The 22085-nt window shown below is 35.7% G+C and overlaps 1 protein-coding gene and 1 long non-coding RNA gene across 2 annotated transcripts; one reads left to right on the top strand and one right to left on the bottom strand.

The window, feature by feature from the left end:
* Positions 1–3393: 3393 nt before the first annotated feature.
* On the bottom strand, positions 3394–6625 carry LOC132623462 ((R,S)-reticuline 7-O-methyltransferase-like). Its single transcript, XM_060338216.1, has 3 exons — positions 6118–6625; positions 4451–4945; positions 3394–3839 (listed from the first exon to the last, which is right to left on the bottom strand). The coding sequence occupies exons 1-3, from the start codon at positions 6382–6384 to the stop codon at positions 3540–3542; spliced, it is 1062 nt and encodes a 353-aa protein (XP_060194199.1). The 5' UTR covers positions 6385–6625; the 3' UTR covers positions 3394–3539.
* A 6877-nt stretch (positions 6626–13502) lies between these two features.
* LOC132623966 (uncharacterized) lies at positions 13503–14677 on the top strand. The gene is made up of 3 exons (XR_009576492.1): positions 13503–13581; positions 13849–14083; positions 14621–14677. It is a non-coding gene; the product is annotated as an uncharacterized LOC132623966 (long non-coding RNA).
* The last annotated feature ends 7408 nt before the right edge of the window (positions 14678–22085 follow it).

Below are 22085 nucleotides of genomic sequence, written 5' to 3'. Positions count from 1 at the left end.
CACGATTAAATACAATAAGTACCAGTAGACTTCAAACTATAGTATAAAAAAGATTAGGTGCAACTGAAAACTAGAGAAACAAATAAATTTTAGCGGTGGTTACGGCTAAACCACGATATTCAGATTTCCTACTTGATCGATTAAGCAACATGTTGCTTATTTGAACACTAAGATACTAAGTTGCAGCCAAGATTTTAATAGCAAAAGCTTCTTGGTGAGGCAAGAAATCAGATTTTTCCTCAACTTAATTAGCAAACCGAGCTCTGAGAGCTGGTTTGAGATTATATAAGGCTTTGTGTAATAATAGACAAATATGATGTGGAAATTTAGGATCTACAAAGCTATTTGGTTGTGTCTTTTTTGACCTCAAGCTACCATGAAAAAAAAACATTTTTGACACAAGCTACTCTAGAGACCTTAAAATTAATCTCATTTAATGAAAATTTGTAGAAATTTAAAGTTATTTGCATCTTAAATTTACTCGATCCTTAAAACGTAAAAAATCACAAGAAAAGGTTGCGCTGTTAGCTCTAGTCAAATTCGCTGTTAGCTCTAGTCAAATTTAACATAAAAACTGACATGACAAAGAGGAGCATCAAAGAGTAATATTAGTTGTTTTTTTATTAAAAAAAAATAAGGAACGAATGAAGATAAAAGTGATAGAGTTTTAAGTGAATAGCCTTACTTTCTAATGCTTCAGTAATTTAGTTATAGTTGTTGGAAATTTTCGATGTGTTTTGACATTTGAGAATTTAGTTTTCGGCAGAACATTTGTAGATTTAGTGTGTTTGTGCAAACTGAAATACCCTTTAAACAAAAAATTATTTAGTTTATTTGGAACATAAACATTTTTTTAATCCAATGTCTCTTGGTTCTGATTTTTTTTTTAATTATAAATGAAACAGAGTAGGTTAGAAGTTCCAATCGTGTTGACTTTTTTCGCTAGTTGATTAGAAAATCAACAATATTAGTCTAATAGTGCAACGAATTCTGTAAAAGCAATAATAGAAGGATTTGAAATTGGTCTTTTACCATCAAACATAGTAGTAATTTTACGATAAGCTACATGAAGTATTACCACTCATCTAAAATAGATTTTACATGTGTGGCATGACAATGGCTTCTGTTGGCTAGTTTCTGAATAGAAATAGTAAAGCACATGATGTAAAATTGGTCCTAATAATTCTTAAGATCTCCTGATTATTTAGCTTCGTATAACTAAAGATGTCAAAGAGCTAATATAAAGCCTCTAACTTACCTGACATCGGTATCTCTTCCAAATGTTTATCATTTTGTAGCACTTGCTGAATACATCTTCTGATCAGAGCTTGTGTTTGGAACGAAATTTGACCTTGTCGTTAGTTGGAGGACTCAAGTTATATAGTACTCTTTACACTAATTAATACTAGCATGCTGTTTGCCATTTTCAGAGGTTATAAATCAATGTTTTGTCCTACAGATAGACAATAATTGCTTTTAACAATGCTGCATGTAATTCTTTTTACATGTCAGTAGAGAATTAAAAAAAAAATACTACATTGTTTACAGTGTGTATATACAGAGGCGGATCTAGGATTTGAAGGTGGCGGGTGCCACAATTTTCTTCAATGTACATTTTGTTAGGAACGTATATTTGGGTCGGGTCCATCTCTTTTTAGTTTATTCGGGTCAACTTAATAGGTTTTTTTTTATTTGCAAATATGAAAATTACATCTCAAAAATCAAGAAACGAATATAATTAGCATCTTAAACAAGGAATCACACCCATTAACAACAGAAGTAATATTAACATTTTCACCAAGGGACTTGCATCTCTTATGTATATTAAAAAATGAACTTGCACAAGTAAAATAACATCTTTAATAAGGGAATTACTCCAATCAAAATAAGAAAAATAGTAGAAAAACTCTTCAATAGGTAAATACACCCCATAAGTAAATGTAGAATTAGATAAACTACAAGTTCTAAAAAATAAATCATAAATTTCATGTTTTTTCTAAGCAGTGCTTACGAAATTTCCATCACAATTTAAGTAGTAAAGTGATTTAAATTGAATTTAGCAATTATAGAATAACATAAATTTTTATAATATACTCCCTCCGACATTTTTTATTTGTCCATTATACTAAAAATATATGTCCACTTTTACTTGAAAGTTATATAGTTTGAAAAACCAAGACATAATTTACCATTTTATACCTATTTTACCCTTATTATTAAGTAATCCAATTCATTTCTCATTTTATTTATTGCTTATTAAGAATGTCCCAAGTCAAATATACACTAGTAAACATGGACGGAGGGAGTAATAAACAAAAGAAATTATAATAAAAAAAATTAAATTTTGATCTCAATCCAAAATTCTCATTGAAAGCTAAGTTTTTCGATTTAAATACTCACATATTTGAGATTAAGAGAAATGGTTAATTTAAGGGATTTTGAAGTTTCTATTTGTGTGTTCTCGTTAGAAATCACAGATAAAATAATAAAAAATAGGAAAGGCAATAAAAATAATAAAAAGGTAAATAGAAAACTGGGAGAGCCGAAAAAGGGAATTATTGGTACAAAAGAAGTAAAAAGCACAAAGAAAAATGGGAGTCGGAAAATGTTCAAGATAAATTCAAACTTGTGTCTACCAGCCGTGACACCTTTATCTAATTTATGACTGAGGGTGACAGGATCAAATATTTAACCTAATTTAAGCAAATTACAACGTAAGTATATACAACATTTATTAATCTAGGGGGTGCCATGCCACCCCCCACCCTAAAGGGTGGATCCGCCCCTGTGTATATAACTCAACTCGCCTTTGAAGAGGGGGGTTGTTGGTGGGGGGAGGGGGGGGGGGTGTTGCAAAAGGGTCATGTGAGTATCAACTACTTTTTATAAAGCTTCGACCAATACTATTCTTGCTTCAACGCAAATTTCTTCCTGGAATCATCAAGTGAAGTTATGTTTCATTCAACTTAAATGTTGAAATTTGAAGAAAAGAAACATTGAATCCACAACATAGGAAATCAATCCTGAGAACAGGAATATTAGTAGTCGAGTTAGTTGGCTATCTGAATTTTCACCTTATTGGTGTGGTTTGATTCTCCACCTTGCAATCTCCTCCTCAATTTCTTCTTCCCCTGCATATAATAAAATTCTAAACAAGAAAAAAAAACCCTCTTGGTGGTTAGAGTATCCATCCAGTTTCATGACGGAGGAAGATATTATTTTTAAAGAAAATTAAAATAAATTGTTTATCTCACCTCTCTTTCAAATTAAATTTTTTACACTATCGGTATATATACATAAACTAAATCTTGTTATCCTTTTATAGATTGTACTAGCTAGGTTCATTTATTACTAACAATGTATAAAGTAATAGTATATAAAAAGATCTGATAGTGTAAAAACAAAAGAGTATATTCCAAGAAATTACTCTAAACGTTAAAGATTATTGCTACTTATTCAGATTATTACAATATGTTGGAATTTTCTAAATAGAATAAAGTTCTTGCGTGACATCTTTCATTCAGAAATGCCAAAAATCATCACTGTGGGTAGGCCTCAATAATAGAGAGCCAAGAAGGAATTTCAATGATATTGTAACGCGGAAATCCAGCTTCTTTCAACAATTTGTTCCACTCATCTTCACTCCTTTCTTTGCCACCACTAGCGTGTGCTATCATAGCCAGATCATAGATGAATCCCAAATCGTCAAATAAGCCATCACCCTCTGACTTCAACACTGCATCAACTATGATCACTTTTCCAGTTTGCATTGGTATCGCCTTTCGACAGTTCTTCAAGATCTTCACACAATCTTCATCTCCCCAATCATGTATTATACACTGCGTATATTACATTAAAACAATTAATAATAATCAAGAAAAGTGGGGGCAAGAGTTAAAGTTGAAAATAGAGATGGATTCAAAATTTTAAATTCACCGATAAATATAATTACTGTAACTACTATGCTTTTGTTATCATGTAACGAAATTAGCATAAGTATATATCTTAAAATGCCTTTTAGTAAGATTTAAACAGTTTTTTGTTAAAGACAACTACTGGGTTGATCAAGGTGGCATAGTCAATGGCAGATCCATATTGATGAGTTTGATAGGTGCTCGAGCACCCATTGATCCCAATTTGAACTGTATGACATACATTACACCTAAATTGATGAGCACCTATATATTACGTAGAAAGACTGATTGGTGTAGTGACCGAGGCTAGGGTGGTGATAGAAGAAGAAGGGTTGGTGTGGTGAGTTGGCATGCCAAATGGATGGAGTTAATGGAGGAAGGACGAATTTGAGCATTTTTAACATTAAGGTATATATGGACCAACAGTATACCGGATGACAATAGTAAACCTTTTTCAATAGCAGAGGAACACATACGACCCTATTCCCTAAAATGAGCTGGAAGAAGTAATAAAATTTACTATAATAATATTTTACCTTGACAAAGACAGCATCAGCAGGTGGGATAGCCCGAAACATGTCACCCCCAACATGAGAAACACCCTCATATTTTGGAGCTGTTGACACAACATGAGGCAAATCAAAATTTGTCCCCTTGATATGAGGATATGCCTTCACAATTTCAGACATGGCAGCCCCTGTCCCTCCACCTACATCAATAAGTGATGTAATGGAATTAAACCCATCTTTATACCCTGTAATTATTGATTTTATTATGCTTTTTGTCACTGAATTCATCCCATTGTTGAAACTCTCATTCAACTCTGCATCTTTTGAAGCCATCTCAAAAATTTCACACCCATGAGCTTTCTTGAATGCAATTCCACCTTCTTTCACGCAGCTGCTGAAACAATGCCATGAGGCCATGAGAATTGGGTTGGTTTCGAGCAGGAACATTGGTGCCAGACTTAGCTCTGTGTCATGTAATAGCCATCTTGAGATAGGGGTTAGTCCATAGAGGGTATCTTCGCCCTGAGATAAATTCAGTAGCACTTATTTACTACTCTGCTTCGCTTAATTTATATAAGCCCATTTAATTGGATACGGAATATTTTAAAAATAACTTTTGAAACTTATCGTCTTTAACATGTTGTATCATGTGTTGTTACAAAACATTTGAAATTTAATCGGAGAAAAGTGAGTAGCACTTTAAAGGACCGGAGGTAGTAATCCCTCTGTTTCTAGTTACGTAACTCTTAGGCCTCATTGGGACATTTGAAATCAGTGATATGAAATGTGATTTGGAATCAGGTAGATTTGAAGTTGAAGTTTTATTTGGACATGCAATTCAGATTTATTGTATTTTTTCTCCTAAACCTGAAAACCCACAAGTTGTGAAAACTATCACAACTTCCCTAACTCTTAAACAATCTTACCAAATGACCAAATCATAATTCATAACAAAGTTAATACGCTATCAAAAGAACTTTATAAAAAATACAACATCTATTGATCTAACTTTAGTTCAATAAAAAAGAAAATTGAACATGAGTTGTAGTGTAACCACTCTTTAATATAATCCTCCTACGTGATACGGACAATCTATTCACGTCGAGCATGCATTTCCGATCAGATGACCTTGAAGATGAACCAACATTGATATTTTTAGTCAAGTTTTACATTTTAAAAATACATCTACCAACTTATGGAACTTTTTTTACAAAATATACATTTATAGCTCAAGTTTTACATTTAAAAAATTTGAAATCATGATTTGGAATCTCAAATCTTATTTTTCCGGAGAATTGAAATCATGATATAAAGTTGAAGTTGAAATTTTGTGTAAATTTCATAAACAAACGCTGATTTGAAATCAAAATATGAAATTATGATTCCAAATCGCATGGTGAAACGCCTACTTATAATTAATATTTTCTGTAAACGATTGACACGACAAGTAAATTGGGACAGAGGCAGTGACAGAGCTAGTAAGAGCCAAGGGGTTCATCCGAACCCCCTTCGGCAAAAAATTACACTGTATATACAAGGTGAAAATTATTTTTTATGTATATTTAGTAGACGTTGAACCCCTTGGCTTCTTCGTTTGTCTGCTTCTTTATATTTTTGAATTTTCTTTATTAAAATCCTGGCTCCGCCACTGGACCGAAGGAGTAAGATAAAAAACACGCTAGGAAGTTAGTTACCTGAGAGGTAGCAGCAGTGAAGATTTTTTGACGTACTAGGAGTCTCATGATACGAGAAAGATAACTTATATCTGGAGATGAAGAGTCAATATTAGTGGCTATTTGCGAAAAAGTAATAGGGTGGCCATGAGAATGAATAATATCAGCAATACGAAGCTCCACAGCACATTTGATGGCCATGGTGTCCACGAAAGCGAACATGTATTTAGATAATTGTGCTTGGCCTTGTAGCATGGCTGCTTCATTCATGGAATCAATTTCACCCATTTTGCTTAATTCTTTACTCACTAAAAGTTTGTTGAGAGGATTGAAGCTGTTATAACATGATTTAGCACAACAATGGTGTGGTGTCTTATATACTATACTAGTGAGTAACAGGGTTAGACTCTATTATTGTTGTATGTCTTGTTATGATATTTTGCCAAAAGACTTGGCTGATAAATGATCTTAGGGAGGAAGGAAACATTTGTGGAGGGCAAATTTCGAATTATTTTTCCTTTTCTCTTTTTGCCTTCGAGGCTATGATTAGCTTATCAATCAATAAATAGAAAATCAATTCTTCATTCAAGTAAACACCAACCGATAGAGAAATAATGATAGAGATATCACGGACAGCCTAAGAAAATAGAGGTGGAAAAAATAAAAGAGGATTATTTCTTTTGAGTGTATAGTGATAATATCATTTGCTCGGTTTTTTCCTTATTCAAAAATGTTTTCGCCTAAAAAATTTGGGGTATTATTGCTCTTTTTATTGTTACTATATACTGTGAATATTGTTTCTATAAACTACTTTCTATTTTTCACAACAACTTATTGGGAAATGATTAAGCAATGGGGCTCACAATGTGTAAATACATGCGGTTTCTGTCTCAATTTATGTGACATTTTTTTTCTTTTTAGTTAGTCCTAAAAATAATGATACATTTTTATATTTAATAACAATTTAGCTTTGAACCTTCTATTTTACTATTTATAATTTATTTTAGACCACAAATTTCAATATTCTTCCTTTCATCTTAAACTCCATACTTAATCAAATATTAATAACATAAATTATAACATTTAAGAGTAATTATGTTGGAAGGTGAACTTAATCAGTCGAATAGTCCTCCCATCCAAATATGTTATCTTGTCTTTCTACTGATTATCATTGATAGGATTTAACTGTGCGAAACAATTGAAATTAAAAAAAAAAAAAAAAAAAACAGGTCACATAATTTAAAACTGAAAAGGATTCATGCAGTAGAGGAGATTTGGGATATAATGCATAATGCTGATGTTCAGGTACTGCACATAATGAGGGAAGGAAACCAATTAGCAGATCATTTAGCTAATTATGCACTGGATCATGGGGAAGTGAATGTAGCCTCTTTTGCAGAACTTGACTCAATAGGAAGGAAGATTCTCAATAGTGACAAACTACAGTGTCCCTATCTGAGAATTAGAACTGTCAAAACATATTACTGATGAATGATGAGTCTGAGGATTTGAATTGGTGTTGGTGTTGTGCTGATGATTTTCACTCATCATGTTCAAGGCCTTTTGGAGGAGAACATGATGAGGCTTTATACACTAACACTATTTTCTATTTTGCAGGCACACATTATGCATGGAGACTGGAAGTCTACAAGTTTTCTGGAATTTCTACTGACCTTTGCATATTGATCCTATTGAATTTGGAAAGGATATAATGCATGCTGAGTGGAAATCCAACTCTTCCCAAGTTATTCAAATACTTGGCATCATTGATCCTACTCACATAGGAGATGACATGATCTGTTTGCTGAATTACACACACTAGAAGATTAATTCTCTGAGAGTAACTTGGATTTCTGAGGCTAAATTTCAAGTTACAAACAAAGCTAATCACATGACATGGGAACTTCAGAAGTTGATTGGATGGTAGTACTGGACTCATACAACAAAGTGACAAGAGGAAATCAAGAAAGGAATACCATGACTCAGTACAATCACTTGAGAATGGCAGGTGTTCAGGAATTTCCAGAACTGATGTCATGGGAATTAAGGCAAATCCTTACAGTGTCAATCAGTTCCTATATGATGACAAATCCTTATACAGTGGTATTAGCACTTTGTGCTCAACCTGCAGAGGAGATGACATTATATGGAGACTGGTTTGACTGCATCAAGGAAGTTATGGGCATCAGAGATACAAGTTGCAGATTGCAGAATGTTTCAAGCATCAGAGGAATAACATCAGTGTTAAGGCCACTCAGATTTTCTTGTACCAAAGGACCATGCATGCAAAAGCTCAGGCAACTAATATCCTGTAGTATATCAGATGTATATTGCAGTATACTATCTGAGTTTTGGAGGTTATATCTTGTGTTACTGATACACAAAGGACATACATGTGCAGTCATGAGTTATTACAGGTTTGCAGGCACTGATACACACAAGTACATTGCTGATATACACGGGTATACAGCTGATATACATGGGGTGTTGGCCAACTTATGCATCAAGGGACCAAACTTGGGACATATTTTGGTTGACAAGAGGAGGAACAACATTCACATATGCAGAATAACTTGGATCAGCAACTCTTTTGCTCAAATTTTAGTTTTTTATCTGTCACGACCCGACTCGGGGCCGCGACGAGCACCCGGTGCTAACCCACCCGAGCACCCTCTTAGCTTACTCTTATACTTACATCTAGGTGAGCCACATAATTATGCATGCATTTCCATTGATTCGTCAACTAGTCCCATATGGACAACCGCACATTTATATTATCATAGGCATTTATGCTACATCAATATACATGGGCCAACGTGGCCGACAAAAATGATATACAAAACATAGGCCGACAAGGCCAAACACATCTACCCCCACACACACACGTCTACGAGCCTCTAAGAGTATAACATATCACATTAGCGGGACAGGACCCCGCTATGCCCATAATTATATACACAAAAGAATGAGTACCCAAAAGATATGGCTCCGAAGGAAATGGAGCTCTCTATGAAATCTCCGAATGGGCAGCTAAGGATCAAATCTGTCTCCCTGCGCACCTGCGGGCATGACGCAGTGTCCATAAACAAAAGGACGTCAGTACGAAGAATGTACTGAGTATGTAAAGCATGATCAACATCAATATAGAAGCGTAATAGATATCATATGAAGATAGCATAGGAGGGGAGACAGTAATATCATCATCATGTCGCTTACTTGCATACATCGTCGTTCGTATCCTATAGTAATACTCGTACCATACTTGTGCTCATATTCGTATACATGTCCTTATCCGTATTCCTATACATAGTCTTTTCACATTTATATTCATATTATATACATAGTCATTTCATATACATAGCATTTACATAGCATACCCGACCTCATGGGATCGGTGTCTTATACATACTTGGCCAACCAAGGCTCAAGGTCATACATACCTAGCCCTACCAAGGCATCAGGGTTATCCGTACCCTCTGCAGAGGTGTGCGCGCATTTCGTAATCGCATACATACTTTATACATAGTCATATACATATAGTCTTACCCGGCATCATAAGCTCGGGGTCTTATTATAGCCCTTCATAGGCACACATACACATATATCGTAGCTCGTAAGCATCTCTAGTGTCATTTTACTCTCATCATCATTTCTATCCTCATCATTATCGTTACATTTACATTATAGACTTACTCGTCATACGAGGAACGTAGTATAATCATAGTACATATCAAGGGTCGTGAGCTTATGAGCTCGGAATGTCAACCATGTGAAGACAACATACTCATATAGAGGAATTTAGGAATTTGGCCAAGAACCATGCCTTATGAAAGAAGGGTTAGCCTTACATACCTTTCCGTCGAACTATTCTATGCTTGCACGTTCCCTTCCAATGCTAGCGTTTATACCTTCATTAATATCATAACAATGGCCATTAGTCATTCACATTATCCACATTATCTAGAATTCCTCAGTTTGCCTCTAATTCACCCACATTCATGATTATAACACCCATCTTCGTCCATTCGTCTAGAGTGTTTAGTTCATGATCTTAATACCTTTTATAACACATTCATATCACAACACAACAACATTCATAACTCAATTCAAACTATTTCTCAAAATGTCACTATTCATCATTCATGACCTAGTTGACCACATTTTCTACAATCCATGTATTTTAATTCTCCAATACCTCAAACATCTTGTAAAAATCATGAATCGTACCTTAGAAGTTGTAGGAACGAGCTTTGGTTGATAATACTCTTCTTTGAGCAAAACCCTAGTTTTTCTCCATTTGGATTTCTTGACTTGGATGATCCTTGATGATTCCCTTATCCTTGATTTACTTGTCTTAATGTTATGGATGACTTATAATCCTTGAAAACTCATAAAATAAATGTAGAGGGAAGTTCTAGAGAGAAGTGGTGTAATGTTGTAAATGAAATAAGACAAGTCTTGATCCTCATATTTAATGAATTGAAAAATCTGTGCTGGGTGAACAGTGGTCGTCCATGGAGGTTTACGGTCCGTATTTCAGTTTACGGACCGTCCCTCGTGGTCGTTTTTAAGCTTAAGCAGAACCAGAAACTTTGGCCTGCATGCATGGTGATTTACGACCATGGTTTACGGGCCGTAAATCACTTTACGGTCCGTCCACCAGGTCGTATTATACCTCTTCCTCAGCTGGCAGAAAGTTGAAGTTTGGTATGCCAGTTTACGACCTGGCAGTTTACGGACCGTATACCAGTTTACGGTCCGTATTTGCACTTTACGACCACTGGCAGAAAGCTGAAGCTTTTGCATGGCAGTTTACGACTGCCAGTTTACGGACCGTATTGCACTTTACGGTCCGTATTTTGCAATATACGACCACTGGGCAGTTTTGCCAACTTTCAATTTTTCTTATTTCTCGACTTTTCATTCTAATCATCCACATCCCTTTACATACATTTCCCATGAAACATTATACACTCGCACTCCTCGCACACCTCGTTAGTTCATTTACTTGCGTACCAACGGGAAATTTTCCGAGGTGTAACATTATCACTTTCTTATCTTAGCAATTTGTAGTGCCAACTTAAGTCATCATATAAGACTTAGGTTGGTCTTTAGATTAATTTCTGCATGCTTATTAGCCATTTTGGCATTCTTTGTAAAGACTCTTTAATTTGTGCTTTGAGAAAATTTATAAAATCAGCCCTAGGCTCACAAGCCTAGTGGAATTTATTAAAAAAAAAAAAAAACTGAAAAGGGTCAAATATACCCCAGTACTATGAGGAAAAGTCTAAATATACTCCTCGTTATACTTTCGGTCCAAATATACTCCAGTTGTTATACTGTTGGTTCACATATGCCCCTCTCCATTAAAGTTATCCAAGGTAGACATCCAATCCTATGTGGCACTGACATTTGATAAGGGAATATCACGTAGCATGCCACCTCAACACCCCTAACCTATTTTACCCCTTTCCTCTATTTGTTCTTCTACCTTTAAAATTTCCTTTTCCTTCACCACTGTTGCCAAGACACGGCTACAAAAATGGAATTTGCATAATTCAGCTGCTATCAATCAACTGCTTTGTGGAATATTTTCGTTGTTGTCTGATTTATCTTCGTTCAAGGTTAACAATTGTTAGCTTCCGTGTGACACCCTATTATTCGATCCCAACAAGTGGTAGCGCCAATGGTTCAACGAGGTTGAAGACCGGTTCAAGATAAAGCAGTTCAAGTTGCAACCAATTCAACGATAATGAAAGTTTTTGTCCAAAAAAAAAAAGGAGATATCTAGAGTACTACACGTGGATACAATTTTCAATTATATTTTCAACAATCCTGCTGCATATTTTAAAATAAAAATTAGTTTTAACTCATGCTTACTTTAATGCATGAGCTCCAATTTTCAACTCATGCTTACTTTTAACGTATGAGCTCAAATTTTCAACCCTTACTTATTTTAAACGCTTGGGCTAATTTCAACTCATGTTCACTTTTAACGCATGGGCTCTACTTTCAACATGTGCTCACTTTTAAAGCACAAGGCTCAAATTTGCAACATACCTATTTCTAACTATGACAAGCAGCAATGATGAAGATTATGTGAAGAAGGAATATGAATATTATTTTGCCAGAAAATTCAGGCTAAGGGGAGATTTGTTAGGGATTGCCCTGAATTTTCTACCTTATTTGGATTCTACACCATAATTGTGTTTTATTTCAAAAATGTTTTCTTGATGGAAAAGATCTCTTCTATATTTGAATAATCCTTTCTTGGAGGAAAAGTTTCGGACTTCTATAAATTGAAGATCTGTCTCTCACACAAAAAACACAAAAAAGCATCCACAATGTAGTCATTAAAAGAGTTTCGTTTAGGGGGAGATTATTCTCTCATAGTTTTAATGTTTTTTTTTTTTATATTAGTTTTTCCAATATGTAGGTCACTTGACCAAATCATATTATAACATTATGCCCTTTTAGTATATTTTTGTTGTTGTCTGATTTATCATCGTTTAAGGTTTGCAATTGTTATCTTCCATGACGCCCTAGTATTTAGATACTGTAGACACGTAATTTTTACCCTCCTCGGGTGTTTCACCTTATGGTGTCTAAATATTTCTTTTAATTTTACTTTTTTTTGAAGTGTCGATTTTATTCTAGTTTATTTTTATTTTTAGTTGCTTATTTGCGAGAATAAAATAATAATAATAATAATAATTTACTATTTTTAGAGTACAAGTTTGGTGTTTTAAAGAAAGAAAAGTTACAAAAAATGCTTTATGGGTTTTAGTTTTGCTTAATTAGTTATATATTTTAGATAGTATGTTTTTTTTTGGTTATCTAGAAATAGTCATTAAATATTTTTGTTTTACATTAACACAAAGGGAAAAAGGAAAAAGATGATAAAAGTGGGGAAGATATTTCCCTAGACTAGGGGAAAATGCACACAGCACACATAATACATGACGGAGGATATTATTAAAAAAAAAAAAGGGAAAAGACGTCATATGGGGAGTAGGGGTGTTCAAACGAGACCGAAAAACCGATTCGAACCGATAAACCAAGTCAAACCGATTTAATAAACAGAAAACCGGCTCGGTTTGGTTTGGTTTGGTTTTAGATTTTTAAAAACCGATAACATTTGGTTTGGTTTGGTTTGGTGTTACCCATAAAGAAAACCGAACTAAACCGAACCGATAAATATGTACATATTTAAAATATTATATATATATATATTTATATATGTTAATTAAACTTTATCTATTTTTTAACTTCTTCATAATTTAGGACCATTCGAAGAAAAAAGTCTAGCCCATGTTCCCCAAGCCCATTTACGTTTAAAGTAAAATAAAAAACGCTTATTGAATAGTTAACATAAATAATTTTTTCCCTCGTTAGATTTTCAGTTCCCTCTTATTTCCTCCCAAACCCTGTAGACCTCTATTCTGCTCTCACAATAACAATTAAGTACAAGAAGCTTTAATCCCTGTAAGTTTGTAACTTTTTCTTCCCTTTTCTTTTTTGGTTACTTTTTGTATATTCCCTACTTTTTGTTTGTGTAATTATTTTTGTGTCTTTGAAGGTTTACTTGAATGAATTGCTTCTCTAGTCTTTCATCTTGTATGTGTTTTTTATTTTATTTCTCTGTTATTTTAGATTTTTCTCCACTGATTTAGGTTTTTTCTGTTGATTTAGTTTTTATCTAATGATTTTGGATTTCTCTATTTATTTAGATTTTCAGATACTTTTTTTCAGATGGAAACTACAACTACTCAAAAAGAGGTGGAGCCAGTGGAGGTAACCAACAAAGTATCTCCAACTACTTTGCTGGAACCTGAGCTTGACGGTGATAAAACTCGTGATATTACTCCCAATCATGCTAAAAAGCGGAAACAAACAACTCTTTGCGACCCTGATCGTAGCCCTGTGAGTAGTGACAGGAGAACATCCGGCGTTTGGAAACACTATTCTGAATATCTTGATAAATGGGGTAAGAAAAGGGCGAAATGTAACTACTGTATTAGTAACTTTGCTTCTGAAAGTACGAATGGGACCTCAACGCTATGGAGACATTTAAATGAGGTTTGTCCTAATTCCCCTCTTAGAATTATTGACAGAAATCAATCAAGAATCAAGGTAGTTAAAAAAGGGGAACAAGCATATAGTACATGTACTGTAGAAAAGGTCGTGATTAACGTCAATGAGATTAGGAGAGCCATCGCTGAGTTTGTCATTATTGACGAACAACCTTTTAAAGTTGTTGAAGGGGAAGGTTTTAGGAGATTAATGGCAGTTGCTTTGCCTAATTTTCAATTACCTTCTCGCTTGACTGTTGCTAGACAATGTTTGAAAATATATCAAGAGGAGAAAGAAAAGCTTAAAAAGCTTATTCATAATCAACGTGTATGTGTTACTAGTGATACGTGGACATTACTTCAAAATCTAACTTATATGGTTGTCACTGCCCATTGGATCGATGATGAGTGGAATCTGAAAAAGAAAATTCTCAACTTTTTCCAAACATCAGATCATAAGGGTGAGACAATTGCTAAGGGGATTGAGGCGTGCTTATTTGATTGGGAAATTGAGAACATATTCATAGTGACCTTAGATAATTCAACTGCTAATGATTTTGCAATTAAACACTTGAAGAGAAGAATTGAGGATTGGAAAGGAGACATCGTAGGAAATGAGTTATTACATGTTAGATGTAATGCTCATATTCTAAATTTTATCGTGAAAGAAGGAATCGATGAACAAAATGAGTCTATTTCTCGCGTAAGAAATGCTATCAAATATGTTAAGTCCTCAGCTGGAAGGTTTGATTCCTTTAAGTCGTTTGTCGAGAAGGTTAAGATTGACACTCATGGTCTTTTGACTTTAGATATTGAGACTAGGTAGAACTCCACATATATGATGCTAGATACAGCTGTAAAATTTGAAAAGGCATTTTCAAGAATGTATGATGATGATCACAAGTACCTCAAGTATTGTTTAGAAACAAATAATGTGGGAGGGCATCCATCGATAGATGATTGGAAGAATGTTAAAGTTTTCATTAAGTTCCTTGAGATTTTCTACCAGGTAACTTTGAAATTCTCAGGAACTTTATATGTTACTTCCAATTCTTTCTTCCATGATATCTTTAATCTTCAAAAGATAATTTGCAAATATGTTCGTAGTGAAATTCTATTTTGAGTGGCATGGCTAAAAAAATGGAGCTTAAATTTAACAAATACAGGGTACTTTTGAAAGTATGAACAAGTTATTATTCATTGCTGTTGTTTTGGATCCTCGATACAAGTTGAAATATGTGGAATATCTGTTTAAAAACTCTTATGGTTGTTTGGTGGGAGCCGAAAAATCAAAAAAAGTGATGGATACTTTGAGTCGCTTGTATGATTACTACATGAGTTCTTTTTGTGGGACTCATACTGATAAAATTGGTGGTGAAACAAGCTTGAATGATGAAATTGATACCATGCATAGTGATGAGATGTGGCAATCACAATGGGAGAAATATTTGGCAGATGAAGACAATACTGAAAATAAATCAGAACTTGAGAAGTACTTGGTAGATGATTTGGAAAAGACCAAAGAGTTAGATATTTTGGCTTGGTGGAAAGTTTCTTCGGCTAGATATCCAATTATTTCTAAGATGGCAAGAGATGTTCTTTCTATTCCTATTTCTACTGTTGCTTCTGAATCAGCTTTTAGCACCGGTGGTCGGATTCTTGACTCGTATCGAAGTTCTTTATCTCCAAAGACAGTAGAAGCTCTTATTTGCACTCAACAATGGTTAAGATCAACTTCCAAAGAATGCAAGCTTGAAGATCGTTTAGAAGAAATTCAGAAACTTGAGATAGTTGAAAAAGGTAAATTTACACATTTAACTCTTTATGAATATGTCTTTTATGTTTTAAAAGGTTTTAACGCCTACTTTGTTAAAAAAAAATTCTTTCTTTTTTCAGAATATGCTGGCACAACCTTGAGCATTGATTAGTTTGGATGTTGCAATTGAAATTCGTAGTGCAACTGTTTTGCTCTTTAGTAGTTAATTTTCAGGTTTTTGCTGCTACTTCACCAGAAGTACTTTTGGATTATGCTATTGACTTGTTTTTTGTATTTAATCACACTTTTATGCAAGCAATTAAGTGATCTTTCTCTGGTGACAGTTGGGTATATGGTTCTTTTGTGTTGACCATTCGGAGGACTGTTTAAAGACCTTGTTATTTTGCTCAACTTGATTAATGAAAAAGTAATGTATATAATTAACCTTTTATGGGCTAGCCTTCTTAATTTTGTTGCTGTGGAGGTTGTACTACTCGTAGTTTGTACCAGAAGATTATTCTGGTCTTAAAGGTCCTTCATTGAATGAACTATATGAGTCAGGTGCAATGCTTGGTACTCTTGATGGAAAAGTAATGGTTTTGGCTGGAAAAACAGTTGGTGGTGGATCTGCTGTAAACTAGTCTGCATCTATTAAAACTCCAAATGATGTTCTCAGTGACTAGTCTGTGAATCACAAGATTTCATGGTTTGGAACTTCTGAATATTAGTCTGCTATGGATGCAGTATGCAAACGGATTGGTGTAACAGAGAATTGCTCCGGGGAAGGATTTCAGAACCATGTATTACGAAAAGGGTGCGAAAATCTTGGTTTGAAAGTGGAGAAAATACCAAGAAATTGTTCAGAGAATCATTATTGTGGTTCTTGTGGTTATGGTTGTAAAACAGGAGACAAGAAAGAGACTGATTCCACTTGGCTAGTTGATGCTATTAATGCAGGCGCCGTTATTTTGATTGGATGCACTGCAGAAAGGTTCATACTGGAAGACAACATGGATGGGAAGATGAGAAAAAGATGCTTTGGGGGTAATTGCTACTACTGAAAGCAAGCAGATTACTAAGAAGCTACATATTGAAGCTCCAACCATGATTTCTTCCTGTGGATCTCTCTTCACACCTCCCTTACTGCTTTCCAATGGACTGCAGAACAAGAACATCGGGACAAACCTCCATCTCCACCCTGTTCTTTTGGCGTGGGTATATTTCCCCGAATCCATGTCTGAAATTAAAGGCAAGAATTATGATGGAGGAATAATTACATCCCTTCATAAGATGGTGCCTGAAGAAGCAAATGTACAGGCCATTATAAAATATATTATTACAACCCGTAAAAACCGAACCGAACCGATAAAATCGACAAAACCGAAACCGATAGAATTTATACTACACTGGTTTGGTTTGGTTTGAATATTAAAAAGCCTTAATTGGTTTGGTTTGGTTTTAACCATAAACCGAGTCAAACCGGACCATGAACACCCCTAATGGGGAGCATCTTTTCGGTTACATAGCACACACAAGATAGAAGGGGTAGGGGGGCCCACATTTTTATTTTTTGTTTTGTTTTGTTTTCAAAAAATAGAATATATATGTACACATATCACACAATACTCACCAGAGAACAAATAGAGAGATAGAGACGGACCCCAAACAAAAAATATCATCATCATCGTCCTTCATTTTTTGACCGTCGGACCACCGAGACCACCACCCCTCACCGTTACAACACAAAAACAGTCCATCATTTTCCATCCAAACACTACCCTTAATCACTTCCATTAACGCCACCCTCACACACCCCCCAAAACGCACTTCCAAAATCACCACTGTATCCCCAACAACCCACCTGTTCACCACTATCTGACCAATTCCACCACCCCTAAACCATTAAAATCGACCATCTCCACCCCATACCGCCGTCCACCTCTAACCTGCCATCTCTCACCACATCTCCACACCATAACCAACATCGTAACCCATTCTTTTCCACCACCAGAAACAACATTAAATCACCTCTCAAACACCCGACTCGAACACGCCAACGTCCCCTATTTTTGTTTTTTTTTTCCGATTAATATCGAACCCGCCTCCTTCACAACTGAAAATTATTGAGTTTGACGTGTTGGGCTTTAGATCTGAAACGAAAAAAAAGGGTAACAGACTACTGTTTTGGTCAGTTGAGGTCTCGGTCGAGAATTTTGATCCGTGTTTTCCGGTTGGGCATTGTTTCGTTCGAAGTTTGAATTTCAGATTTGCTGGTTTAGCATTAAGGTCCATTTCTAATCTTTATTCCATCTTTAATTAATGGATCTCTCCTTATTGATGCGGTGATTGAAATATTGGTTTGATGTTTTTTTTTTTGGGTGTGATTACAATGGTGAAACTCGTTTTGAATGGTTTGTTTTGTTTTAATTTTGGGTTTAAAGGAATCATTTGATACTTGAATACATTTTAATTACGAAAAATTAAGTATATCACTATGTATACTCGAGTTTAGCAAATAGGCTATTAATAAAAACGGATCAATGAAAGTTAAATTGAAATGGGTCAAGGGGGCGTACCTAAGAAGTTGAATTTGGACTAAATGTAATTTAGGGGTAATTGTGTAATTATCCGTTTCGTCGATACTATGAATTTCGAGAAAATTCGCAACTTCGGCTCTTTAAAAATGTCTTCGACGCAGTCATACTTCTGGAAATCGCTAACTTGATCGAACCGTCGTGCGTGTTGCGTGAGAGTATTGAAGTTGGGCCACCAAGCCCAGTGGAACCGCCACATCGACTAGAATGCCGCTACAGCGGTGGCGTTGTAGCGGTGGGCTCACCGCCGAAGCAGTTAGGTGAATTGGTCAAGGAACCGCCACAGCAGTTCCTACGCCGCCTTAGCGGTGCCGCCGAAGCGATTCTATGACCGCTATAGTAGTGACGTATAGTGATTTTCCCTATTTAAGAGTTCATTTAGGGATATGACCCCATTTTCTCAAAACCCTAAAGTTCAGCCGTCCCTCAAGCCTTTTTGGGAGCTCAAATTCATATCTTCTTGGGAATGGTAATCTTCGTAACTTCTTCTAATGTAACAACCCATTTTGTCGTTACAGTGATTCTTCCATTTTTGCCCTCGTTGACCAGTTCCTAAGTCTCGTTAGAACTATTTTGACCCGAGAAGATATTTGGCATAACTTCCTAGGCATCGTTTTGGGCTTTGGAATGTTTTCTAGAAAAATTTGGCTTTAAGCGAAAATCGTTTGACTGGGAGTTTACTTTTGGGTGAACGGATTTCATTCGAAGATCCATCGATTCCGAGAGGTTCATAGACTGATTTATGACGCATTGGTGGGACTGGTTAGACTCCCAATGCACTCGGGTGCATTTTGAGACTTGGTTTGAGAATGGTTATTGAGGTTTGGGAGTTGACTTAGTCAATGGTATCTCCGTTGGAAAATCCGAGGTCACGAGTGCATTCGTAGCATGTTTTTACATGTGGATGCATATTTCGTTTGTTGAAATCGAACTTCGGATGATTATCGAAATCGGGTTGGAAAGTTGATTTTTGGACGCTCGGGAGTTGACTTAGTCAAAGGTATCTCCGTTGGGAATTTTGAGTGTGTGAATGAGTTCGTGGCACGTTTTTACCTATATCTACATATTTGGTTTGTCAAAATCGGGTTCCGGATAAGCTTTCGGAGTTCCAAGGTGAAAAACCGAAATATCGGGTCATCTGGTGTCTGGTGACCGCTACAGCGGACCCTTTACTGCTTGGGCGGTAATGATACAGTGTCCTTGGGATCTCTGCAGAGGTTTGACCGCTGTAACGGTAGTGGTTTCCGCTGCGGCGGTTCCGCTAAAAACTGATGACGGGTCCAATATAAAAACCCTCATATCTCCCTCATTTTAAGTCCAAATGAGGTGATTCAAAATTCAAAATTCAAGGAAATTTCATGAGGAATCCAATGGTGCCATCCAATCAGAATTTTGAGGTAATATTGGCATGAAAATAGAGGAAAAACAGAGACTATATCGGATTTGGACCTCATTTAGGATACCTTCTCTCTTGGAAGCTTGGGGATGAATGGATTCTTGATTATTTCTCAAGATTATTCATATGGGTAAGGTTTAAATCTCATTATTAGTAGTTTCCATTAATTAATCCATCATTTTGGTTTTGTAAAACCCTTCCTCTTCCAAAAATCTCTATGCAAAACATAGGGTTCTTCAACCCAAATTTGGGGTTTTTCATGAAAGAGTTCTAAAAATGAATTGGCTTCCTAGATTGTGAATTAATGATGTTAGTGTTGATATTTATTCTGGATAATGATATATTTAGGCTTGTTAACCAATATTCTTCCATTCTAGAGTTGAAATTCTTAAATCAAAGTTAGGGTTCTTAGACCAAAATTTGGAGGTTTTCATATAAATGATAATTTTAAGAATTAATTGAGTAATCCTATGATTAAAGTAATGGGATTTTCCCTTTTGGTATTGAATTTGGTATTTTGGTCATAAAATTTTCGTTTTGCCCTTGAGACCCGTTTTTCCTAAATTAAGGGTTGGAATTTGACTCGAATAGAAAGTATCCAATATGGGTATCATTATTCATGGTTTCTTACATGGAATTCACATGTGATATAGTTTGGTTATTTGGAGACGCTTCGAAAGAAAAGGTAACGTGTGGGTGCGTGGCACCTGTTCGGCTGCCAGGTAGGTTATGGCTTCCCTTTCGGTAAACTCCAGTTAGTTTCATATATTCGTGTATTAGAAGGAATGGATAATGCATGTATAGGAATTGGAGATTTGGGATGGAATCTTAGGATGGTATTGTTGTGTGATTTGTGTGTTCGGGCTTGTAGCCTGTAGATTCCTTAGGTTGTTTAATATGGTTTTCCGTTAATATCGGTGGATATATGTGACTTGGAAGTAGCGGATGAAACCTATTGTTATGTATAATGATGAGAAATTCCCATAATATGTGATTACTGTGTTATGCCATTACTAGTGAACCTAGTTGATAGATGGGAGGATAAAATACACTAACGATTATGATTGAGTTCTGAAAAGAGTTGTGATGAATGATTGTGAGTGCAAGGTGAGATTACTTGTTCTAAGCTAATAGGCTGATTTAAGGAAGTGGTAACAATGTAAATTGACCTGTTGTGTGTTGGGACTAGCTACCCTGTTGTGTTGTGCTTGACAATTCTATTATGTTGGCTCGACGCCATGAGTTGTTGATAAAGATTAGATCCTATTATCCGTCTTGGTTCGGATATATTGTTGGCATACCCACTATTGGTATTGTGATATAGATACATTGTTGGCATACCCACTGTTGGTATTGTGATATTGATATATTGTTGGCGTACCCATTGTTGGTATTGTGATATGATACATCGTTGGCGTACCCCATTATTGGTACTTGTGACATTGAACTTGGTGGTTGATGTTGACATATGCATTGCATACATTCTCTCATATTCATGATGCATGGCCGATACCCGGTGATGATCCGGTATCGTTGATTGAGTGAAACTGGTATTTTGATAAACTCTTTTACTTGAGTGATTGTGAAGAGGCCGATGTCCGAAGATCCATTCCGGAATCGTTGATTATATGAAATTGGTATTTGACAAACTCTTTTACTTGAGTGATTGTGAGAAGGACAATGTCCGAGGTTCAATTCCGAAATCGTTGACATATGCACTACATACATTCTCTCATATTCACGATGCATAGCCGATACCCGGTGATGATCCGGTATGGTTGATTGAGTGAAACTGGTATTTTGATAAACGTTTTTGAGTGACTGTGAGGAGGTCGATGTCCGATGGTTATATTCGGGCATCGTTATTGCATGGCCAATTCCGATGTTATCCCGGAATCATTTGTTAGTGCATGGACTCCGCGGGTCCCCTAGAGTGGTGCTGGTGAGACTCCCCCTGTGAGTATTTAGCCAGGGTCCCGTCTGTCTGTTTGACAAAGATCCGAGACGAGTGTCACTCATACTTCACGAGTCATACTGGGTTGTGCTACCGAGACGTCGATATTTCTGTCCGGAGTACATGTGTACACCTCATGTGCATGGCATGGCATTGCATCCATACATCTTACATTGCATTGATACCTCTTGCATTGCATTGCATTATGGCTTGTTTG

The sequence above is a fragment of the Lycium barbarum genome, chromosome 12, assembly GCF_019175385.1.
Source record: "Lycium barbarum isolate Lr01 chromosome 12, ASM1917538v2, whole genome shotgun sequence".
Taxonomy (NCBI): Eukaryota; Viridiplantae; Streptophyta; class Magnoliopsida; order Solanales; family Solanaceae; genus Lycium; species Lycium barbarum.
This window is presented reverse-complemented; position numbering and strand designations above follow the sequence as displayed.